Source organism: Ostrea edulis, chromosome 9, assembly GCF_947568905.1.
Source record: "Ostrea edulis chromosome 9, xbOstEdul1.1, whole genome shotgun sequence".
Lineage (NCBI taxonomy): Eukaryota > Metazoa > Mollusca > Bivalvia > Ostreida > Ostreidae > Ostrea > Ostrea edulis.
This window is the reverse complement of record NC_079172.1, coordinates 62437542-62464370: the sequence shown is the minus strand read 5'-3', so window position 1 is coordinate 62464370 and position 26829 is coordinate 62437542. Positions and strand designations below refer to the sequence as shown.

Sequence of the window (26829 nt, the reverse complement as noted above, 5' to 3'; positions counted from 1 at the left end):
CTATATCTTGATCAGGTAAACGGTGTTATCCGTAGTCAAAATCAGCGTGCCAAGAACGGCCTAACAATCGGTATGAAACACGTCAGACAGCATTTGACCCAATGATAGGTTGTATTGGCAAACTAGATCGTTATATGTATACAAGTAATGGAATACGTTTGGCTTCCCCCAAGGGTCTGTTCTTGGGCCTAAACTTTAATGCCTGTTTTCCAAACCATTCAGAACCATCTGTCAAGAACAGGGAATGAACTACCACTGTTACGCGGACGCCTCTCAAATTTACCTCGTAATACGACCAATGGAAAAATGGAATATTAGAATCGTGTATAGCAGATATTAGTTCAAGGATGGCTACAAACTTGTTGAAACTGAACCAGGACAAAACGGAGCAGATCAATTTCTCTTCAAAACATAATGCAGCAAAACTTCCATTACACCACCTTAAAGTTGGAGAAAACAACATATCTGCTGCATCGTGTGTCAAAATTCTGGGTGTGCGTTTCGATTCTCGTCTCACTTTTTAGAATCATATATCATCTATTGTGAAAGCATGTCACTTTTATATTAACAATATTGATTGCATTCGCCATTTCATGACTACTGAAGTGTGTAATACTCTTGTCAGTGCACTCGTTACATCAAAACTTGATTATGCGAACTCTCCTCTGTTTGGAATCAACAATATCACCTTGGACCGCTTACAGAAGGTACAGAACACCGCAGCCAGAAACATCTTTTTTCTCTCAATAAAATTCATACTAAATAATATAATTCAAAGTCGTTAATAACAAGATACATATATAGACTGTATCTGACAAGATATTACCCCCAATAAGCAACATGAGGATATGTAAGCGCCGAAAAGTATACAAATTAAATAAGCTGTCGACACTTGCACATTGGTCTCAAATTTAGAGATTTACTATCTTACAAAATCACACGAATAGACAGATTGATAAACATGTCGATCTCAAAACTTAAAGCGACACAAAAATGGTCGTTGGGGTCGTTTGTTTGAGAAGGACCGGATAAGCTGTGTGCACAGGTAATGAAAAGTGACGTTAACAACCTCGGGTGTTAGACCGTTGTTTACACATTGATTTGAACTACGGTTACTCCGTTTACTCCATCAATATATAGGACTCACAGCGGGTGCGATCGGTCGACAGAAGATACTTACTCCAACTATGCACCTGATTCCGCCTCTGGTGTTACTTTGCCCTATTCTCCCGGCTCTGGTGTTATCAGGGGTCCGTGTTTGCACTATTCTCCCGGCTCTGCTGTTATCAGGGGTCCGTGTTTGCCCTATTCTTCCGGCTCTGCTGTTATCAGGGGTCCGTGTTTGCACTATTCTCCCGGCTCTGGTATTACCAGGGGTCCGTGTTTGCACTATTCTTCCAGCTCTGCTGTTATCAGGGGTCCGTGTTTGCCCTATTCTTTCGGCTCTGGTGTTATCAGGGGTCCGTGCTTGTCCTATTCCTCCGGCTCTGGTGTTATCAGGGGTCCGTGTTTGCCCTATTCTTCCGGCTTTGGTGTTTGCCTTATTCTTAATCTTATATTCTCTGTAAGGAATTTATGAGATTTTATTTCTTATAGTCATCAATACAAACCTTTATTTCTTATAGTCATCAATACAAACCTTTATTTCTTATACACCTCAATACAAACCTTTATTTCTTATACATGTACACCTCAATATAAACCTTTATTTCCTATAGACCTCAATACAAACCTTTATATCTATATACTTAAATGCAAACCCTTTATTTCTTTATTGGAAAGGCAACCCAAAAATGTTTTACATGATAAATGATACGATTAATTATATGATAAAGATTTGTCATACTATTCTATTGATATACTGCATAGATAAGCATCAGTATTAATTTTAAAACGTTAAAAACTGAAATTCCCGCCATCTATGAAGCGGAACTCTTTTATATTCAAGACCACAAAAATCAATAATTTTGACGTCACACCGTCTATTCCAGTTTTGATGAGATTCTAAGATCATCAAAGATGTGAATGTGGTAGATTTTAAGAATACATTGTAAACAGGTGGATGTCTTCTTGTCAAGCATTTAATTAAACTAATGCGAAGGGGAGATGTTAAAAAAGGGTTTTCCCCTGAAATTCCTGACCCAACAAATTTATTTGAAAAGAAAATACTATGTAAACTGTGGATCCATCATTTGTGTAATGACATTGACAAGTTGAGGTTTGAGACATGCACATGTATGAAGAAACGAGTACCATCTGCCTGGTCTGCGAACGTCTTCTTTTCTTAAATTCCTCTTGGCTCAAATCTATACGACTCCAAAGTTAACTGTTCGTGACTTGTCATGTTTACAGTGCTGCTGATGAAATAAACCGGAACCGACGATGTGACGTAATAAATTAAACTTCAATGGCCGCTCTCTTAGCGGCGGGTAATTTGAAATATAAGATATATTAATATTGATTTAATTGTTAAGCAAGGATTTTTGTTGTTAAAGATTGTCATTTTTGATACCAGTTAGTAATTATACTTTATTCGTAAAGGTAACAATGTGGTAAAGGTTGCCTTTCCCTTTAATTATAGACCTCCGTAAAAACATTGGGCCTTCTGGCTTTTTTTCTGTATTGATTTTCAACAAATACTCTCCAATATTTGCGCTGATTAAAAATACCGCCAACAAATGATTAATCGGATCTCAATGCTTATACAGGTGGTATTTGTACCTTTTTACAACTGACAGTGATCCGCACCTTTCATTTCAAACATAATCCTACCGATAGTTTTCCTTTGTAATTTATTCATTTCAATCAAAGATGTATGGATTATACGTCGAGTTTAAAGGCTGAGCAAACAGACTGCATAATTTGATTAAACTAGGAGGGAAATTCCCTTGTAAACAAAGCATACATGGTGGTTTCATGATTCATTCTATTGGACAATCCTTATTCAAGTGTGGATTTATAATAATCAAAATATGAACTTAGAAGAGATCGTACGACTGTCTATAAATAGATTCGGGGTAATCCAATGTATAAATCAAGCAAAACGCGCTGTTTGCGTTACACCTCTTGATATGATCTCACACCCCAGAACTTTAAATCCTACCACACCTCACAAAACAAATACGATTTTGCGAATGTTATCAATAACAGGTTAATCAACCTTATAAATAGAAATGTTCAATCATTTCTAAAAAAAAAAAAAAAAAAAAAAAAAAAAAAAAAAAAATGTTTAATATCTTTTGAAAAAAATTAATCGATGCCATAAAATGTTTCATTAACCTTTATAAAATGCTTGATCAACTTTTATTTAACTTTTTCAAAAAGGTTCAATCAACTGTAAAAAAAAGTTTAATTAACTTCGTAAAAGATTTTGTCAACTTAGATAAAAAGTTTAATTAACTTCGTAAAAGATTTTGTCAACTTAGATAAAAAGTTTAATTAGATTTTGTCAACTTAGATAAAAAGGCTTTACAACTTCAAAAATGTTCAGTCAACCTCATAAAAGATTTTATCAACATTTAAAAACAAAAGGAATCACACGACTAAAAGAAAACAAAAGTTATCGAAATTGAGTTCATGTCACGTGTCATTTCTTTAATTTGATATTTCATTTCAATTTTTTACAGGCAATAATTCACACATGCACATAAAGCACTTATAGCATTCAATGCTCTTTTCATTTATTGCAACAGCTAATCGTTGGTGCGAATGAGAGTTATATCCGAGTTGTTTTTTAATACAAACGTCTGCATCAAGCTGACAGAAACAAGCAACGTTGCAACGTGCCTGGGCCGAGTTTTACTAAAGGTCGTATACTCAAACGCAGACGTAAATCTAGACGTACACGTAATTTATTACGCTGATTAAGGTACTCTAGGAGTGGACACTACGCTAAAACCTGGCGATATACACGATCAGTAGAACTCAGAGCTGTATTGTTAAAACATTTATTACGTATTTCATGTACAGTGCTAATTAAAAAAATAATAATAAATAGATAACAAAAAGCGGTATTTCATAAATGACAATATCTCTCTGGTTTTCACAGATAATCCCAATATTTTCGCCGTTATGGAAAAAGTAATGCGCCCCAAATAATATTTTTCTCTGTTCAAATGAAAAAAAAAAAAATAGTGATTGATAGAACTTGTTGGTTTTACATCCCTTCGAGGATTCGTCTCTTACTGAGATTATACTTTCAACCTCCCCATGAAAAATAAATATCTGAATTTGGAGTTACATTACATTAGCAAATGAAAATACTGAACCTTTGACCTTTTTGATTAAAAAGTGAAGATAAGGAAAAGTGATCAAGCACATAATTACTTAAAAAGAATACAAATTCCAGAGTAGGATAAACAACGCTAGAGGTGAGATCAGGTGCCTAGGAGGACTAAGCATCCGCTGTCGACCGGTCACACCCGCCGTGAGTCATCCATCTTGATCAAGAAAACGGAGTAACCCGGAATCAGATTCAGTGTGTAACAATTGGGATCAAAAACGTCAGACAGCATTCGACCTATAATATATATGTATAATGACAGGTCCAAAGAACGGCGGTATGCTATCAATTGAATGTCTAATGTCCGTGGAATTTCATCCAACAGCACTGAGTACCCTTATTTAAAGGACACAACGCATGTTTCTAAACTTTTTCATTTTTTCAGCAAAATTAACTCTTTTTATGCCTAAAACTACTTTAAATGTGTTTTAAATGAAATATTTTGCGTAGTTTTCGAGTTTGAAAGCGATGAAATTCAAATCTTGCGATATGCATATTTTCTTTCGCTAGTTTACGCGCCATTTTGTGTGACGTCATATGCGCCCTCGGCTTTGAAAACATCTATTAGCCATTTCATAAACAGATTAGATTTAATCAACAAAAAACCAATTGTCACGTTAACGGCTTGTAAATAATAATGTATTAAGATGTTTTGTGCCGTGCTCGGGTGTACTAGTTGTCGGTAGAAAGGATTTAGACTGAGTATTTTTCAATTTTTCGAAGGAAGGTACGAGAAAAAAGACGTGGATAATTTTTTTGTTGGAGCAAGAACTTTACCTTAAAAAACACACCCAGTCACCTTTTCAAACATCGCTTGGACAGAGACCCTGATAAACTGCGAGAAAATGGATATATCGAAGCTATAAGCACTGGTCGGCCTATAGCATACATTCTGTTTTGCTCTTCAAATTCAATACACACTCGGATCAACTGACCTTCACCTTGTAACAACATATATCGACGATACAATGTAACTTCTACCAACTGGTAGATTTACAACAACAACAAAATAAAGATACAAAATAATTGAACTTTTAATTATACAAATAATAGAATATTGTATTTCCTAACTTTAAATTGAATTATAAAATTATTTCTTTATTGAACTCGTAGCATCTTGAGTGCGTCAGTAGGCTATAACGCCGTGCTCCCACTTCGTACTTCCTAAAGACGTGTAGATCACAATTTAAAAATAGTAATAAGATTGCTTTATCAAAATAAATAATGTGATTACCACTTTAAATTTGAATATTTTTATTGATTTGTGTGTGTGTTGTCTTTTTCTTTCTTTCCGAAATGCACGCGTGACAAAAGCTTGGCATAGGGCCTAGTTGTCAACAATTTAACGTATCATAATTTGTCTAATACAGAAATAAATAATGATTGCACTGTTTATTTTAGAAAAACAGCACCAATTACAGATGTATAAAGGAATAACATCCCCAAACAGTTTGTAGACAGCGGCCCATATAAACATTATTTACTCACAATTTTGCCGATTTCATACACGCTTTACTCGCTATATTTGGGTATTTACATCTTTATATGTGTGCACTGGTGGCGAACACATATCAAACTCGGACAATTTATCAACATCGATTTAAATGTTGCCCATGGTAAATTAATTAGGCCCCTAAAAGTTGAGTTTTTAATAATATCTCGCAGTACTTTCACATCCGAAGGGCGCATGTGACGTCACTGTACCACGTGACTACCTACCTAATTAACTCGACTTTTTGAAATCGGGGCTTAGATTTAAGTCTGTATTGTGGTTAAATATCGCAAAATTTCGGCGAACGAACTATTAGAATTAATTACTATAAGCATAAAGAAGACAAAATGCATGTAATATTGTATACTTTGAAAACATGAGATATGTCCTTTAACTAAACATTTGTTAGCGATAATGTTTTCCGTTGCCTGTTCGTGATCTTCACTATTTCTAAATATTAGAGAATTGTAGAACACAATAGCCGGGCGTTATTGAACGCCATGTTTTTTGGGGTTTTTTTTTTTTAAGGAAATGATAGATATCGCGCTGATACGTTCCAGGTACAAATCAATTAAAGCCATTAAACAGCTGGAAACATCCAGGTACAAATTAATTAAAGCCATTAAACAGCGGAAAACAAACATTTTTGGACCATATATCGTTTGGTAGACAGAAAAATATATTTATGATTTGCATCGTTTCACTAGCATTGATCGATACAATTGGTAATCTTTGAAAACATGCGCAACGGGGCTAGTGCACGCATTTACATGGGTACAAAAATGCTTCAGTTTATAAACTTCACGAAGAAATCAATAAATATTAGACATGCAAGTACTGAAATATACTTTTGTTACTACATCATAAAGGAGGTATGAACATATATTAATGAATATTGACAGTCATCAGGTTTAGAAATTCCTCATACGTTCGCAGATCTAAAACCCAACACATGCCAATATTCACCGATATAAATTCAATATTACCCTTTAAGAATCATGGAAGTATACATTTGAATCATAAAAAATTTGTTGGACCCCAAAAATGCACCCCCTCCCCCTGATCATTATATGGACTTGTTCAAAAAGAAATGTTGTATGTTACCGGTATCATCGAAAATAACTCATAATCCGGATAGTTACATAATCCGGATAGTTACATAATCCGGGTAGTTACATTATAAAAAGCTAGAAATAGACAAAGGAGCGACTGCCTTCTTATGTTGGAGTAGATAAAATAGTCGATTGAAGCACGCGCACGTAGTAATCCGCACCGAGTCATCTCCACCCCATCCCCTAAAAATACTAGTCAATATAACTGCATTTTCTTTTAAACTGGTTTCATACGTTTTCCCCGCGCACAAATGACAAACTCTAAATATTACGGAAATCGGTCTTCAGTGCGACGCAACAATTGATCCGCGTCACGCTACCTTAAACACTGCCTTCAAACTCCCCGTCGAGGCCTCATTACGTCACCTACGTGAGCAAACGAACTCTGGTGGAAGTTTGCACTGCCTTAATCAGAAAAAAGACGTAACAATTAATCCGCGTCATGCTACCTTAATCAGGAAAAAGACGTAACAATTGATTCGCGTCACGCTACCTTAATCAGGATAGATACGTAACAATTGATCCGCGTCACACTACTTTAATCAGGATAAAAACGTAACAATTGATCCGTGTCACGGAAAAAGACGAGCGCGTGATCCGATTGGATAAAGACGTAACAATTGATTCGCGTCACACTCTTAATCAGGGTAAAGACGTAACAATTGATTCGCGTCACACTGCCTCAAGGATATGCGGGACGATGATCACGTGATGATTGCGAATTTATTTTGATAGAAAAGCCTATTAGTCACCGAAATCGCTCCTACATGTACATGCAATTTGAATCTAGGCATTTACAAAAAGAAAGTCAATCGGACGTAAACAATGACTCGGTGCAAGGGTAAGATGATGATCGTTTGTTGGTTTTTACTATAATAGTGTGAAACTAGAACTGGACACCCATTTCACCGAATCTTGCTTGGGAAACGTACGAACTATTTTGGTGCTTTTATAATCGATCATTGTTTGCGAAAAATACCCCACCCCTACCCCCCATATGCCGAAGATCAATACTTTTTGTTAGATATCAACATCCATGCTAGGAATGTTTAATTTTCCCAAGCATTTTCATGTAAATCTAAGTAATACGCTTTATCTCTCAAACTATTTTAGATTACAAATTATTTTTACTAACTTTACGAAACACTGCTGCGAAAATGGTAACTACTGTAATAAATATGATACACGTCAGAAGCAGAAGTGTGGAAAAGAAAAAAAGTGCAAAGTCACAACGTGTACGACACATAAATTCCTTGAAAAATAGGATGGAGACGATCGAGTCAAGCGACAGTAGCTACTCTGGCCGCGGAAGTACTGTTGATCTTGTAAAGGAAGTAAGTAGCTCATATTGACGTTAACTAACCCGTGGTTTGAAGGAAGACGAATTGTAGAGCTAGACGTTTTGTCCAGTCGTGTACGATATATACATGTATATTTAAAAGAGATTAATTTTTTTTTTTACATTAGCTCAATTTTTGTTCCATAATAATGAAAATTCTAAATATTTCAATAGGTACAAAACAAATATAGTTTCTAACAATGTACAGTATTCCAAAACAGGCACAAAGAATTAGGCTGCCCTCCCCCTCCCGTCTTTGACAGTGATCATCTTAAAAAAAATGGAGTGCAAATAAATTGAGAATGTTCCTTCCCCCATTACTTTTAACTTTCTACTTTTGTAGATGAAAAGAATATAAACTTGAAAATTATAATTTAAAAAATATTCCGCCAACCCTAACCCCAAGTGAACCTATCAATGAATAACTTCAAGGACGCCTACCTCAAAATCAAGATTAGCTTCATCCCTTCATATTTCTACAGGAAGTTAGGTATATGAATAGCTTTTAATTGCAGTTTTTGCAAAAAAAATTCATTGACAAGTTTTTAAGCAGTGTTTCATTTAGTATTTGGACTACCCTGTTTTTTGAGTTCTAATTTTCACCCTAAATCTTTAAATTTTCCCAATTTATTATTATACGGTTATGTTTAAGCATGTTATTATTATTTATTTTATATTTTGCATATATTTTAAAGATTATTGTAAAAGATATATATAAAAATTCCATCAAATTATTTTTTTGAAATGAAAATCGGAATGATCTTGTAAAATTCACAATTTTCGAAAGGGGGGGGGGGTAATTTAAAGCTTATCATCTCCCTTGTATACCTAGAAAGTGGCCATAAAATTTATACACATTGTAAAGGACATCCTGATGGTGCTTCGTGAAAAAGAGAAAAAATATTCATTGACGAGTTCTTTTTGGCCACATCGTCCCGCATGTTCTTAATCAGGATAAAATAGAGGATTCACCAGAGATTTGACATCAACATATATGAAATGAATTACTAAAAAAAAACAACAACTCAAATTGGAAAAATCCTACTAAAGTTATTTCGGTTCTCTGTCTAAGTTGCTCGCCAACCTGACTTCAGCTTGTTAAACTTCTTTAATTGAAAATTTCCAAGATAAAACGGCTCATCCCTCAGATCATCGTCACTCAAACATGCAATGAATTTCCCATCCAATTTCTCTTCTTTGCACACTTCCGCTAATTTATCGAGTTTGTATTCTCTAAAGAGCAAGCACAACTCCTCAATTCCTAAATTTTCTATAGAACTTTTGTCTGAAATAGTAGGATCGTCTAAGTCCAAGGAATCGGTGGGAAGGGATCTGGACCTACACGGAACCGGGTCGCTGACCTTAATGGCAGCCACGGGCATTGTATTCGACTTTTCTTTTGATCGGGGAGGAAGTTTAGGACTAGAAACTCGGGGTGGGTTTGTCAAATGTGGCGTGGGACTTGTTGCTCTGGGCGAATGTGACGTGGGACTTGATGCTCGAGGCGATTGTGTTCCTTGTATCGTAGAGCTAGATACTATTGAAGGACTAGACGCTCTAGGCGGGTGTTTAGGAACTATTGAAGGACTAGACACACTAGGTGGGTGCGTGGGAAGTGTTGAAGGACTGGATGATCTAGGCGAATGCGTTGGGGAAACATTGGTATCATTAATCTGGAGAGACTGATGGGGACCACTGGAGTACTGATTTTGAGAGTTCGGCTTCCAGAGTTCAATGTACTGATCATCGATACCAGCCAGAGCTGTTCGATTATTCGGTGTTTTTTCTCCTCCAAAAACTTGAGCTGAAAAGAAAATGTTAAATGATTATTCGCATCTTCAATGCAAGAAATTGCTTCTGGTCAACATATTCAGATTGTATCTGGGATACGTAATTGAAATATTTGGCAATAAACCGTCTGATATCGATCTGTGTGATTTATCAGACATCTGATGTCAGAATTTACGTAGTTACTGTAGAGGACACCAGAGGTTGTCACGTTTGCATATTATTTACTGCAATCCAGGAGATCTTGCATTGAAATGGTGAATATAACGAACAGTGATCAATCTCATAAATCCTATAAAGAAAACAAACTTAATTGGGAGCAGGACCCCTAGACATAACTAGAAGTGGAATCAGGTGCCTAAGAAAAGTAAGCATCCAGTATCGACCGGTTACACCCACCGTGAACTCTATATCTTGACCAGGTAAACGGAGTAATCCGTAGCTGAAATCGGACAGCCTAATAATTCATACAAGATCATTTTAATGTACCTCGGCCGCTAAAATTTTAAGCATTTTTAACTATTTCCGAGGAAACACACTGTCAACTTTTACTTAACAAGAGGCCCATGGGCCACATCGCTCACCTGAGTCACCTTGGTCCATATCAGAAGATGTTCCATATCTATTTGCATGTAAAATCGTAGTCCCTATTATGGCCCCAAACCTACCCCTGGAGGCAATGGTTTTTGCAAACTTGAATCTACACTATGTCAGAAAGTTTTCATGTAAATGTGAACTTCTTTGGCCCAATGGTTCTTGAGAAGAAGATTTTTAAAGATTTTCGCTATATATTTGTATGTAAAACTTTGATACCCTATTGTGGCCCCATCCTACCCCAGGGGGGCATGATTTTAACAAACCTGAATCTGCACTATATCAGAAAGCTTTCATATAAATCTCAGCTTTTCTGGCTTAGTGGTTCTGGGAAGAAGATTTTTAAAGATTTTTCCTATATATTTGTATGTAAAACTTTGACCCCCTATTGTGGCCCCATCCGACCCCCAGGGGCCATGATCTTCACAATTTATAATCTGCACTATATCAGGAAGCTTTCATATAAATCTCAGCTTTTCTGGCTCAGTGGTTCTTGAGAAGAAGATTTTAAAAGATTTTTCCTATAAATTTGTATGTAAAACTTTGATGCCCCCCTTGAGGCCCCATCCAATCCCGGGGTCCATGATTTTAACAAACTTGAATCTGCACTATATAAAAAAAAAACAAAAAAAACAAAACAAAACGAAAAAAACAAAAAAAACAACAACAAACAACAACAACAAAAAAGACTTTGACCCCCTATTGTGGCCCCATCCGACCCCCGGGGGCCATGATTTTAAAAATTTAGAATCTGTACTATATCAGGAAGCTTTCATATAAATCTCAGCTTTTCTGGCTCAGTGGTTCTTGAGAAGAAGATTTTTAAAGATTTTTCCTATATATTTGTATGTAAAACTTTGATCCCCTATTGTGGCCCCATCCTATCACAGGGGGCCATGATTTTAACAATTTAGAATCTGCATTATATCAGGAAGCTTTCATATAAATCTCAGCTTTTCTGGCTCAGTGGTTCTTGAGAAGAAGATTTTTAAAGATTTTCCTTATATATTTGTATGTAAAACTTTGATCCCCTATTGTGGCCCCATCCGACCCCCGGGGGCCATGATTTTAACAATTTAGAATCTGCATTATATAAGGAAGCTTTCATATAAATCTCAGCTTTTCTGGCTCAGTGGTTCTTGAGAAGAAGATTTTTAAAGATTTTCCCTATATATTTGTATGTAAAACTTTGATCCCCTATTGTGGCCCCATCCGACCCCCGGGGGCCATGATTTTAACAATTTAGAATCTGCATTATATAAGGAAGCTTTCATATAAATCTCAGCTTTTCTGGCTCAGTGGTTCTTGAGAAGAAGATTTTTAAAGATTTTCCCTATATATTTGTATGTAAAACTTTGATCCCCTATTGTGGCCCCATCCGACCCCCGGGGGCCATGATTTTAACAATTTAGAATCTGCATTATATAAGGAAGCTTTCATATAAATCTCAGCTTTTCTGGCTCAGTGGTTCTTGAGAAGAAGATTTTTAAAGATTTTCCCTATATATTTGTATGTAAAACTTTGATTCCCTATTGTGGCCCCATCCGACCCCCGGGGGCCATGATGTTTTTAATTTAGAATCTGCACTACCTAATAAAGCTTATCTATAAATTTCAGCTCTTCTGGCCCAGTGGTTCTTGAGAAGAAGATTTTTTAATGACCCTACCCTATTTTTACCTTTTCTTGATTATCTCCCCTTGAAAGGTGGTCTGGCCCTTTATTTTAACAATTTAGAATTCCATTTACCTAAGGATGTTTTGTGCCAACTTTGGTTGAAATTGGCCCAGTGGTTGTTGAGAAGAAGTTGAAAATGTGAAAAGTTTACAGACGGACGGACGCCAGAATATGGGTGATCAGAAAAGCTCACTTGAGCTTTCAGCTCAGCTGAGCTAAAAATGGAAGCAGAAGAAATTATTTTAAAGCGTCAATACTATCATACAGAACACTTGAATGTGTGGTTCTAAAACAATACTATATAAATATTATTAAACCACGAAAAATCACCAATGTAATATGGAAGCTTTAAAATGCGTTATGATTATATAAACATATCATGTGATGAAAAATTCCCAAATGACATAAATGCAGAGGTTATAAAATCCAAGCGTGCTCTCGAGAGCATGCTCTCGCGTATCAAATCAGTTGAGAGACATGTAAAAACCATATGCAAATGATAATGGAAAATTGGTAAATAAAATGGGAAGTTAACGATGGAAAAGCTGAATTCATCTCATTGTCATAAAGTTAAGTTATTAGTTTTCCGTTGGCATCTATATCTGATAAAATATCTTAATTACGAAGCAGATGTGTAGGACATTGTGGTGTCTTTTAGTTCGAGTTATGAATGAAATGGAGTATTGTTTATGTTAAAGGGAAGATAACGAAAACAATGATCAATCTCAGGAATAGATAAACGTGGTGGATGTATGCTAATGTCAGCTATCTACACGTCGCACATGGCAATGCCTGGCCAGTGAATTTCGATAACAATCTCGAGACTAGACAGTAATACTTGCCACTTAGCTCGTTGGGTTTCTTCTCGGTTCCCTTGATGATGTAAGTTTGGATGTCATCAAATGCTGAAACTACAGGGATAGCATAGAACGGAGAGAACACTTCCACTTCCTCCATGACCTTTTCCAAAACTTCCACCTGAACAGATGATGAATCCAAGTTTTCTAGAAGCTCACATATAACATTTGAGCATTCTTGTATGTGCTCATCGACACACACCAAATTGCATTTTCCTACATCTGCAAGAAATATCATTTGGTTAGACAAGGAAGACGCTAAAATTTCATGATTAAGGAGTTTTGTGGCTTCGATGTGTTGATCAATATTGTGGTTGCAAAATTTCAGTTTTCTTGGCAGGTTAAAGCGCTCGGCAATATCAGGCAAAGAATATTTCTCAGTGTCCTGAATGATTTCCATTGCACACCTTAACGTATGGGGTAATATGACACTAAGTCCGGAATTTGGGCCGTCTTTGATGCTGCAACACAACATTTCACCGTGAAGATCCTGTGCATTCATGTAGCTATCCCCAGACTTAGATAAGTCTTCTTTGTATTCCCGAATTTCCTCCACTTCCAACAAAGTTCTCTTCTTAACTCTGATACTTTCACATTCGCCATCATTTTCAGTGATTGCGAACAAATCTGAAGTCGGAACAACATACCGAGGAAACTCTTTTACCAGCGTTTCTGATGCATCGTAGGTTTTTCCCAGGCAATGGATATCATAGAAAAGTTCTGGAGTATCCCAAGGTATGAATCCCAAATTCTGCTTCATATGCAAGGATACGTGCGATTTCATACAGTCCATCACAATCACCTGCCTCTCGCATGAAAACGCAACGAAACAATCACCCCCCTTAAATGTCTTCCAGTTCGGAACGTGTAGATTTCCACTTGTTACTCTGAAAACTCTTGGCAAGTTCGTATTCTCAAGAACATGACGGAGAGACCCGCGCTTTCCCCCCGCCATCATTGTAAATAATTGATAAAACTCAAACACGGAAGTATTTAGGTCGCAAACTACAAGCAACCATAGTATTTTGATTTTTAAGCGTAGATAAGATGTACACTAAACTCGCATCTATATTTAGAAATATCTAAATTACTTCCTGCAGAATACTGTCTACGTATCAATTCAACTTGCGTTAATCACAAGGTTGAAGTGTCCATATATACGAAGACCCATACCTGCCAAAGTGTTTTTTTATTCAATATATCAAGATTTTAACTGTTCTTTCTGGTAATTCGTTGGCAATCATATTAAATCTCCGTTTACGTTTTAACTATATTTTGTGTTTACTCGTGACATCCTGTCAATCGAATCACAACACACCCGGAAGTGTTTTATGTTAGTTTCATTATTATGTATATTTCTGTTAGGGAAGCCCGTGGAAAATACGTGTTAGAATATGTTTTCAGTACCCTTAGCTTGTCATAAGAGGCGGCTAAATGGAGCGTCCTTCAGATGAGACCGCAAAAAACCGAGGCTGATCCGTGTCGCAGCAGGTGTGGCACGATCAAGATTCCGCCTTACGCGCTTATCATAGGCCTAAATTTTGCCGCCCTTCACCAGCAATGGCGACATCTCCATATGAGTTGAACATTCTCGAGTGGGACGGTAAAAATATAAAATCAATTAACTCTTAGTAAATAATTATCAGTTTTGACATAAGTGAATTTTAATCAATACAATACACTGTATAACGAACAGTGATTAATCTAATCAAGAATATGAAAATTAAGAGTAGGACAAACACGGACCCCTGCACACATCAGAGGTGGGATCAGGTGTCTAGGAGGATTGAAATCCTCTGTTTACCAGACACATCCGCCATGCGCCCTATGTCTTGATCAGGTAAACGGAATAATCCGTAGTCAAAATCACTGTGCCAAGAACGGCCTAACAATCGGTATGAAACACGACAGACAGCATTGATCCAATGATAGGCTGTATTGACAATTAGATCATTATAACGACCATAGGATTTGCGAAATGCTTATTTTGATCTCGAGTGATGAAACCCCTTGTAACATAAACTTACCTGCCAGATGTGGGATGATAGCAAGCGTTTGTCAAATAAATATGGTTGTTGTGAGAGAGAGAGAGAGAGAGAGAGAGAGAGAGAGAGAGGACGTTAAAGGTAGAACATTTTTGTATTTCCATTTGACCTGCGTTGTGAGGACAGACGTTCACTCTGAGGACAAACTTCCGTCTCCATAAACGTTACCAACAGAATATGATGTGAAAGTTCTCGATGAAAGATATTAGATTAGTGAGAACAAGCGGTATAGGGACATTTCCATACTGACTTTCGCTCTAAAACATTTTTTCCCACAATTTGAAAGAGAGTATTGGATAAACTTTCATAACCTTTCGTAACTAACTAAGACAGTACGGCCTTTACAATTGTATATAAATTGTGTGTATTCTCTCAAAGACATAATGAGGACATCCGTACTAAATACTGAGAGAGAGAGAGAGAGAGAGAGAGAGAGAGAGAGAGAGAGAGAGAGAGAGAGAGAGAGAGAGATGAGGTACTTTAGTTGATTAATAATAGGGATATTAATGATATGTCAAATACTGTAACATTAGAGATATAGGAATTTTTCCAAATGGCCAAATTATTGGGTTTTTTAAAAATTATTGTCCAGATTTTTTGGAGAGGGAAAAACAAGTTAATTAATACTGGAATCAGAGTGCGCACTTGTTTCATAACCCGGGTCAAGCCGGTTGGTACTTTCCGGAAGCGGGTAAGTGACTTGTTTCAAATATTTTTGAGCCGCCGGGCGATCAGAAAGTAGCCCGGATTGCCCGAAAAAAAATCGAGCGGGCACATGGAACACAAAATGGCCGAAAACGGAGGTAAAAGTTTTCTTGCTCGTAAAATATCCATTTTTATTAACTGAAATAGTTTAATTTCCAATTAACATTCGGTTGTGAGATAATGGGTAACTTTTTCTGGTAGTTTTGTTTTCTTTTAAACGATATATTTTTGTTGAAGTTACAATTAAGTATGTGATTTTGTGGAACAGATAATTAAGAAAACTGACTAGATCTACTATCATAATTATAAAGATATGGAGGACAGCAGCAATTTATTACATGTTTATGTGTTTTGCATAGGTGCTCTAAAAATATTCATAACTTTTGTTTTTACATTTTGTTAGATGGATGTTGAAAGACGACTAGAACGGTGGACTTGTTGTATTTGTCACCAAAGAGCTCCACTCCATTCTCTAGCATCATTAGAAGGGCAAGAAAATTCCAAAAAAAAAACCAAAAAAAAAAAACCGAAATATATATAGACAGAGATTATAGGTGAAAATAAAATTAAATGTTGAAAAAAATTAGGATGCAGTGATTATGTAGATTAAATATAAGGTTCAATTACTTAAGTCAGCAATTTCCCTTTGACTGGTATGGTCCAATTTCAAGGGCGGAAACGGGGGGGGGGGGGGGGATCCGAAATGTGGACCAAAAAGGTGTAAGAGTTGTTAAATTTTAACGAGTTTTTTTTTAGTCAAAATTATATAAAAGGTGGATACTTGCATCTAATTGCATCATTCAATATCAACACCAAAGTATCATTTAAATTCAGATCTGAGTATATTATGATTAGAATGACTAGAACTTTGGAAATAAGTAGTAAATAAACTAAATATTTTTATGTGTAAAACTATCTCAAGATCTCCCCCTATGATGTTATGTACACAAGCAAAGGATGTAAATGGGATAGGGGTGGAGGTTGTGAAAAGTACCTAAAAGATCAAGTACTAGCCCCTCCCCCCCCCCCCCCCCCCCCCCTTCAAAAATTCCTTGATTTGCCTATGAATTCCACTATTGATAAATTGCAAATGTTTATTAAAAAGCTCCTACTGTATCAATGTGATATTTGTGTTTCAGAATCTACCTGCAGAGTGTAGTTTTTGCTTTCATGCCAGTTGTGCCGAATACGAACTTGAACTCTTTCTAACCAGGGAACTCGTTGGAACATTGTGTGAAAAGTGTGCATGTGCAAAAAACTAAGGTATTTTAAAGCATTGACCAGTGAATATTAATTTAATATTCACTTCAGCAGAGTTAACAATTCTCTTGAGGTAAAATTGAATTGGAATACATATAATTATATAGTTTGTTCTAAAAATGAATAATTACTACATATACCACAATTTAAAGATAGCCAAATATTCTTAATACCAGCTGGTAGTTCACTAATGCTAATTTAATTTGTTTAATAGTCATACTTGTTGTCAAAAACACGTACATTTTATATACAAAATTATTTTAGATGTCTACATCAAAGGTTATGTCTGTTACTGTCACAACAAATGGTGTTGCTACTAAAATGTCATGTACTCGAGAAGTTGCAAACATGCTGATGTCCAAGGAAATAGGTACATGTAATATGGATTGTATGTTTCTTTGATGTCTTTATATTATACATATACCAAGAATGCATCTAAGTTTGAAATGGTTATTGGTAGACAACTTCAGAATCTTTTGTTCATGTTTATTTTAACACTGTGACTAATTTGAGTATAAAAGATGCAACATGTACATGTATAATTAAATATATTATATATAGAAATATATATTTATCACAATGTAACATCTAATAACATTTTAATTTTAAGGGATGTCTTATAATGCATACACTTAACTGTTCATTTAAATTTGCTGTTAAGGAATAAATAAAATATTAAATGAAGTCACCCATGTGTCGAATAATCTTAAATTTTCAGTTTAATTTTTCTTTTATTATCGTTTTTGGTTCTGTATATAGTCTTATCTTTGACAGATTCAATGGTAAAAGAAATTATCGTAAATGAACTTCTATCTCCACCCACATTGCCATCTGCAAGACAGTCACCACCATTGCCTGGTCCTTCTTAACCACCATTGCCTGGTCCTTCATCACCACCATTGCCTGGTCCTTCATCACCACCATTGCCTGGTCCTTCATCACCACCATTGCCTGGTCCTTCTTAACCACCATTGCCTGGTCCTTCATCACTACCATTGCCTGGTCCTTCATTACTACCATTGCCTGGTCCTTCATCACCACCATTGCCTGGTCCTTCTTAACCACCATTGTCTGGTCCTTCATCACCACTATTGCCTGGTCCTTCATCACTACCATTGCCTGGTCCTTCATCACCACCATTGCCTGGTCCTTCATCACCACCATTGCCTGGTCCTTCATCACCACCATTGCCTGGTCCTTCAGCAGTACAGGAGGAAGATACAAGTATGTGCAATCATATTATTCATATACCAATATATATATATATCCAATAACAAAAGTCAAGAAACACAAAACTCGAATAACATTGTTATTATTATGTTATTCATTATTATGTCATTATTATGTTATTCGAGTTTTGTGTTACTTGACTTTTATTATTGGATGTATTTACTGTATCAAATACCGAATTCTTTTTTACAAACTATATATATATATATATATGTGTGTGTGTGTGTGTATGGATGTGTGTGTGTGTGTGTGTGTGTGTAAGACTCTAAAGTGCGATCACTGTCATGATCGTGTGCAGGATTGGACAAAACAAGATGGCAGACGGCAGTTCCAAACAAAGGTAGGCTCTTAAAACTCTTCATTTTACCGACTTATTAGACGACGAATTTATGAATTTAAAACACTGCCTGGCCAGGGAGGCATCATTAAGTTGATTGGTTCTTGGAATTCTTACTCATGCACACGTACAACTCTAAATTCATTGATCGAAGTTGACGATATTGCCTCGATAGAATTCGAAGCGGGCGAAGATGTTTCTAATCATGTTTTCATGCATTTTAAGAAAGATACTTTCGGTAAAATAGACTCTGCACATATCTTTTGATGAAAACTTGAACCAGTGTATGCGATTTGTCCCTTAAATTGCCTTGGTTAGATAGATATCTCGACTTGAAAATTTGCTAATGTGCAGGATTGGACTCTGGTCGTTTCCATGATAAACGTGCCGGATTGGACCTCAATTTTGGTTCAGGATTGGACCCTTTCTTAAATACTGTACATGCATTTTTTTTCTTACAGATCCAGTCAGGAGCGGACTTCCTTAAGCTTAAAAGTTACAAGTGAATGAAGTGTGTTCTATTTTAAGTCTCCTACTAAAACCATGGTTTTGACAAACCTAGAAGAGCACGTGGAGCAAGGAACTATCAGTAAGCCGGAAGAGCCAGCTCGAAAATCTTTAAGTGTTTGAGAATTTCACCGCGCACATGAATCTAAAGTTCTGCCACACGTTAGAATGAGCCTTGTTCTCGAAGATCAACATGTTGAAAAGTCTTCATTTTGCAGAAGCAAATACATTTATATTGTATATACACGTGTAGACCATGTTCGATTCCCAACTACTTAAAATTTGTGATATCTGCATGAAATTATTAAAACTAAGCATGGTTTGACATATAATAATCTCTTTAGGCACGATGGTTTACATTTCACAAAGCTGTTCAATGACAATAAAGACAATAAGATGTTGAGGTGTTCATGTTTTCAATACTTAATCATCTGTCCACATGCACTTGTGCCTTTCATATGTATGCTTCTGCTGGAACCAGTTTTGATTGTTAAAACGGGATTTATTATCTTTTGAAAAATTTCCATATCATTTTAATTCTAATAATCTTGAGTGCGTATGTCGTGCAAGATATCGAGGCTAACTCACTTACAAGGATAGTTACTTACAGTAAAAGTGTTTGTTGGAATGTAGTAAATATCAGCATTTTTATATTTAAAAACCTGTCGTTTCTTGTAATTACATTGAATTCAACCTTAGAGTGCATATACTGATGAAAGAAAATAAAAAGGATATTTTCTCAGAAATTCGCAATATCACTCCTGTAACTGAAATATGAACCTAAATGAAAAGCAGTTTTGTCCATGATGTTTCTTCTTCAATATTTGCTGCTCAGGTGAGAGGTTACTCTTCAACACAATTTTTTCACTAGTTGTTATCAGTTCAATACAAACACAATAACATTGAAATATATTTAATAACAAGTAAAAATTAAGAACACTTCTGGTTCAATGAAATAACAAATCAACATGTGTAAAATGCAATGTAAAAGATTAGTAGTATCTCTGTAAAACAAAGCATAATACCGTAAAAATAATCGTTTCATAATGTACATAAACGGATATATAAAACGGCTGCCATGGTATATGTATGCACTTCGTGTATTCAGAAAACAATGTATTTTTTTTAAACTTCATGTTTCTTTTATAATGTGCAAAAAGCATACTCGTCACAAACGAAGACAATTTCTCTGATTGATGTTTCCTTTTTACATGCCTACGCAATTCAGAATTGGTCTTGAATTCCTCACCACAAATTTCGCACATTCGAAGTGTACCCATCTCATGGAATGAAGTTCTTGGGCTTGATACCTGAAACAAAGGAGAAAATCTACATAACAGAATTTGGAATTAGGGAATATGTAAGCGGGTTAATTGAATTCAGGAAACGTCGAATTTATATTGTTACAGAGGATTATAAAATGATGATAATTTCTTACGTGTTTTATAGGTCAAAATGGTCTTATATATCCTGGATACGAACAGTCAACGTTACATCTTGTCGTAAGCAAAGATTGGCGATTCATGTATAGATCTGCTATATTGGTTCAATTTGAAGGAGATAGCGAATGGATATTTTTACAGTAGCAATTGTCGTCGTTGGGAACTTAAACGGCGATGTAATTTGATAACAGTAAAAAAAAAAATTCAAAATACACCATGGTCATGTTGGAAATGTCTGAGAATCTAATAAGCTACATTAATCAAACTAAAATATGTTAAAGTGAAGTCGAGATTCGAAAATATAAAGGATTTTGAAAATAAAGATAAAAAGAGGGTCCAATCCTGAACCAAAATTGAGGTCCAATCCGGCACGTTTATCGTGGAAACGACCAGAGTCCAATCCTGCACATTAGCAAATGTTCAAGTCAAGATATCTATCTAACCAAGGCAATTTGAGGGACAAATCGCATACACTGGTTCAAGTTTTCATCAAAAGATATGTGCAGAGTCTATTTTACCGAAAGTATCTTTCTTAAAATGCATGAAAACATGATTAGAAACATCTTCGCCCGCTTCGAATTCTATCGAGGCAACATCGTCAACTTCGATCAATGAATTTAGAGTTGTACGTGTACATGAGTAAGAATTCCAAGAACCAATCAACGTAATGATGCCTCCCTGACCAGGCAGTGTTTTAAATTCATAAATTCGTCGTCTAATAAGTCGGTAAAATGAAGAGTTTTAAGAGCCTACCTTTGTTTGGAACTGCCGTCTGCCATCTTGTTTTGTCCAATCCTGCACACGATCACGACAGTGGCGATGGTCGCTCCAAAGTGCGATGGTCACGCCAAAGTGCGATGGTCTGCGCCAAAGTGCGATGGTTTGTTAACATTACGGACGCCAAAGTGCGATGGTCACGCCAAAGTCCGATGGTGCGGAGTTCAGTAACGTTTGTGACGTCACATCACTGTGACGTCATTCTCAACGTCTTTCAAAATGAAACCGAAGAAATGCAACACGGACGACAGCAACGGCAAGGTTTACACTGTTGAGGATAGTGAGAATGGCAAGATAAATTTGTTGTCGAACTATCTACTTCGCCCAAACATTTTTTAATTTATGATCATTTATTACTTGTGGCGTACTTCACAACCCAGGATTTTGACTTCCGGATGGGTCACAATTAGTCATATCTTTTAATGTTTATACACCTATTAATAAAAGAATTGGCTTCATGGCCATGACCTGACCTAGGGTATGTTAATTTACCTAGAGAAGTTATTGTGCTAAATTAAACTTAATATACAGCACAACCAGACGCAAGACATCTGACCTACTGCCCGAATTGAATAGTGACCTTAACCTAATATCTGAATAGACCAGTAGGTGTGTCGAAGCTTAACTGGCTGCCCTGTAATCCCGCAAAGGCTGCTTAGCAGCTGGAATGACAAGAGTGATACAAGTTTAATATTTATTAATTGGATCAGAAACGGGATGCAAATTTACATATATGGTGGAAAGGGTCGCATGCAAACTTTTTGTGGGGAACTGGGGAGGTGGCCAGTGTGTCAGTTTGACTACCAAAGTAGGGGCAACACAGGGGGCCCTATGTGGACATAGGTGCCCGAACCTGAACGAGTCCCCACGTTCTAAGGGAGGTAGAGATCTCTGCGCATCTCAACGGTCTCCTGTGTGCTACCTGGTTTAATTAGCAAGTGCGGAGCAAGCTTGTAGACCCTCCTACAGTTGTCGCAACATGCACCAGCCTGTAGCATCCCCTCCCTGAGTAGGAGGTGGATTTGGCCCCAGCTATGAACTAGCTGAGAGCCCCACGAATTAAACTTTAGCAACTTATGCAAGAAATTAGTATTTTCTATGAATATCCACTGACCCTTGACCTAGTTTAATGGTCGTCTGGAGGGTACACGTGAAATACCTGCCCCCTGCTTTAGTAGTAGGTGGGAGGAGAGCCGGTTTTGGCGCAGAATTAGTGATCAACTACCCCAACGCACTCCCCAGTCCGCCACAGACATTGGAACAATGTCCCCCACAAAAATTGATATTTGTTTATTTTGTTTGTTTGGGTTTTTTTTCTTCATGCATACTTGAAATTGGAGGCACTTAGACAGTGGGGTGGGCGACGTACACCCTCGTCCGTCGCCCATGGCCCGCAGGCGCGAGGGGAGAGCATTTATCTCTACTCTCCCTTCTTCGAACCCCCTGTGTACTCTCAAGCAATGGTTACTAAGACCAAGTTATCACCAAATTGACACATTTCGGTAATCGCTCTCAACTTGAAGATTACCTGAATTTCCTGTAATTTTCGTGGTAATATCTAAAACTTGTAGGATTTCCGACCAGTAATTAGATTGAATTTGAAGTTGATCATTGCAAAAAGTGTAACCTCGAAGGTAATAAATTAACAAGGTTATCTCAATTCTGCGGGGTGGGCGACGTACACACTCATCCAGGCACAATGGGAAAGTGTTTATCTCTATGCTACCCCCTTCGAACCCCCTTGCGTACACTGTAAAAAATGTGCTTAGATTTTAAACACATAAAAGACGTGTTTAGCACTAAACGTGTTTAAATATGTGTTTAATGCGTAAACGCATGTAACATGACATGTATAATATCTAAACACGTTTAAGCTACTGTTACGTTGCGCGCCGTTTTCTCGCCGTAAAGATAAGAGACAAAGGAAATGATCAGATCAGACTGTGCTTATGGTGGACCAGTGTTGACGATCTAGGCAAGTGTTTTATGTATACCTCTCACACTTTTAAATGCTGTATTGATAATCAAATTCTACAGGAGATATATGTTTCCTCCAAATACTTGATGATTCTGTTTTAAATGTTTGACAATCTCCTTAGGCTGTCTAAAGTTAATTCTACGTTTAACGTCACCCGCGCGCGTAGGTTTCGGCGAAATTGCCGTTTTGAAAAAACAAACAAATCCGGATTTGAAGTAGTCGTTCAGGTTTGGTTTTTCATTTAGCGACTTAATTCTACATCCAGTGTAAGAGGAAAACGCACTGAAAAATTTAATCAGAGGCCCTTAAATGAAGAAAATGGAAGTATATGCCACTAATATGTTTTACGGCGTGACCGTATTTGAGGGCGAAGCAAAAAAATTTTGGCATTAGTATCTATATCCAAAACAAAACAAAAACAACCCGAAGTTAGCAGGATTTGATCCGCCTATATATTGAACGCGGGAAATATAACGCAACTGATGTAAACAGTACATTGTGACGTCATATTCAGCGTCGTATTTTAGCAAATTTACAAACATAGCGTCTGAACCACAACAACAAACATGGCGTTAATGGTGGAGTGATTATATATGATTAAGAAAATAAGATTTACATGCTTTTACGAATTTTTGTAACATCTCAGAACGACGTGAACTAGGGTAGACGAGATTCAAAATGGAGAAATACATGTCCACGCGATAGTATTCGAATCGACGCCATTAGTACCAAACTTTTCAAGTTCCATAGGTATGGTTTAATTTTTCATTGTTTTCCTATATTTTCCTTTTAAACATGTATATACGTGTTACCTATAGGGAGGGCTCCGCTCTCACGGCCCTTCGGGCCGTGAGAGGGCTTCGCCCTCTATTAAAGTAAAGAAAACGTACAAAGATGGTTTGAACCGAACTAATCTCAGCGAGATTCGTCGAGGCTGGATATTTGGACTGACGCCTCTTTCGAATGTCAGACCAGTGTCACACAAAGTGATTCGGGATATCTTGCCTGAAATTCAGCCACTTTTTGCGATTAAAATGGGTTAAGCAATTCCTTGATCGCTTCAACTTTCTATTAACTCCCTATCACATTTCATATTTACCTTCTCAACACTGAAGAGTTCCGATGTACTATTTCATGACAGTTTGTACTACGATTAGAAATACAGAACTTGCTGATTGATAATTACTTTGTACAAAGCATTTAATCATAAAAATTAAAAGCACTAAAAAGAAAACTGTAATTATTTAATCAATTTATTTGAAGGCGTCCTAAACTATCGGAATCCTGCCTTGTATTTGTAGATGTGAAGGTACAATCCTGATCTTTTAGTTGTGGTACACCAGATTAGCATCTTCCTTTCAAAATTGTATTTTAAAAAATCAACACAAAACAAAGTAAAGCATATTTCAAACTTTAAGATGTGTCATTATAAAAATGTATGAAATATTGTCATCATAATTTTAATTGTAACTGAGTCACATGTGTCTAGCAACTATTTCCACAAAAGGAAGTTTTCCTTTAGTTTGCTATGTTTGTGGTGATGAAAATTCATTGGATGTACCACCTGATATTATCGCAAGCCACTACTCTGCTCACCCAACCTGCATGGTGTGTTCGCAGAAGGGATACAAACCCAGATTAAGGAAAAAGTCTTTGCTGGGAAAATGCAAAAATTGACTTGGACTTGAAAATCAAATCCCACAATGTGTTTAATTTGACATATTACGTTTTTGGTCACTAAATTGGGTGATGTCTATTTGAAATTGTTGATTTTTGGGTCACTGAATAGGTGATTTTCAATAAATACACATTTGTTTAAAATTTTTGTTTGTTTATTTTTTTCCTCCCTCCCTCGTAGGTTTTGAAGTTTTGAGGTGACGTTAAACGTAGAATTAATTTTGAACAGCCTTATATTAAAAGGCTCTTCTCATGCCGCCTATAGAAATATTTTTCAATGAGGGTAAGAAATGCACCAATTTCTTTTCGCATAGGATGTCAGACATATCTGTGGTTAGATTTTCGGAGGCGTGGATTTAACTCAAATTCAACTTGAAGGGAAAACAGAACCGCCAGCTCATTGTTAAGGTGAATATATATATATATATATATATATATATATATATATATATATATATATATATATATATATATAATTTTTTAATTACGTACACTAAGTTGAAGAATGATGTAAAATATTTAGCTTAAGATTTGTGTTGCAAAAAAGAACAAGAGGCCCAAGGGCCACATTATTGCTTACATATTGATATGAGTATATTTCAATTAATTTGCAGCTGAGTGAATTCAAGAGAGTAGCTTCAAAGAGTTGACAAACCACCAAGAATAGCTTTTCACTGGGGACCAAGGAATATGCAATGCATATATCTACTTCTTGCAGGAGACATAAAAATGGAAGCCCCCAACATATTTTATTAAGAGGCATTGTCATTGCTCATTTTTTGTTACTGTGTTTGAGACTTGCCTGCCCAAAACAATTTCAACTTCTTGGATTCCTCCAACTATAATATTGAAGACAAGGAAAATAAGTTTGTCATGAGTCAAAATTATTTTGAAATTTGTGAACATATTTGAGGATTGTTTTCCTGGAATGAAGTTAAGGACATGCATGACATTTCCTTTAGAATAATTGTTTTTATCTTAATGCAAGTGAATTACAAGTGATGTTTGTTTATACAAGTTTCATTAGATATGGTTTTTGCTCAGTTTCAAGGAAATCTTTAAATGTATAACTATGTGCATTTAAGGAAATTGGATTGATAGAATAATATACTGGTATAAATTTCATAAGTTTATATTTTATCAGATGTCATTATTTTAATTCAGCAGAGAATATACAAGTATTTTGAATGTCTTGAACCTTTTTATGGTACATTTCACACTCCAAGTTCATAGTACTGCACAAAGATGAAAACAAGTACAAATTAACATACCTAACACAATACCTTTTGTGAAGTCGAGCACATGTTTTGGGATTTGAAGCTGGACACATGAAACTTATGGTATTGCACATACATTACTTATTCAATGCTCTTTTTTTACATTAAGTCAAGCACATATGTTTATGATTTTTTTTACATACATGAACACATTACATTAGATGTACTTTTATTTCTGTGAGACGTTGAGCACATTTGTTCATGATTTTTGACATATGGAACACACCCCGTTTTGATGTAGAGTATATTCTGTTTGAAGTCATGGCTTTTCATATAAATGCACACCGGTTTGCTCTTTGTATTACCTTAATTTCTGTGTGAAGTTGTCAGAGCACACATGTTCATGCTTTTTCACATACATCGACACACTAGTATTATTTTTATATACCTTAATTTCTGTGATATAAGTTGAACACACATGTTCATGTACTTATATCAGCATTCAATGGCTTTTAT

At 36.2% G+C, this 26829-nt stretch overlaps 1 protein-coding gene and 1 long non-coding RNA gene across 2 annotated transcripts; one reads left to right on the top strand and one right to left on the bottom strand.

The window, feature by feature from the left end:
• Positions 1–3931: 3931 nt before the first annotated feature.
• LOC125657556 (uncharacterized) lies at positions 3932–14314 on the bottom strand. The gene is made up of 2 exons (XM_048888213.2): positions 13124–14314; positions 3932–10029 (listed from the first exon to the last, which is right to left on the bottom strand). Exons 1-2 carry the CDS (start codon positions 14094–14096, stop codon positions 9293–9295), a joined length of 1710 nt encoding a protein of 569 aa, XP_048744170.1. The 5' UTR covers positions 14097–14314; the 3' UTR covers positions 3932–9292.
• Positions 14315–14452: 138 nt separating this feature from the next.
• On the top strand, positions 14453–19622 carry LOC130050257 (uncharacterized). Its single transcript, XR_008798703.1, has 6 exons — positions 14453–14741; positions 16292–16442; positions 17028–17151; positions 17413–17518; positions 17923–18372; positions 19177–19622. It is a non-coding gene; the product is annotated as an uncharacterized LOC130050257 (long non-coding RNA).
• Positions 19623–26829: the final 7207 nt, after the last annotated feature.

Coding starts and splice junctions, on each gene's coding strand:
- LOC125657556 (XM_048888213.2), bottom strand. CDS start 14,096: ATGATGGCGGGGGGAAAGCGCGGGTCTCTCCGTCATGTTCTTGAGAAT. Junction 10,030..13,123: donor GAAACCCAACGAGCTAAGTG/GCAAGTATTACT, acceptor TTTTCTTTTCAG/CTCAAGTTTTTGGAGGAGAA.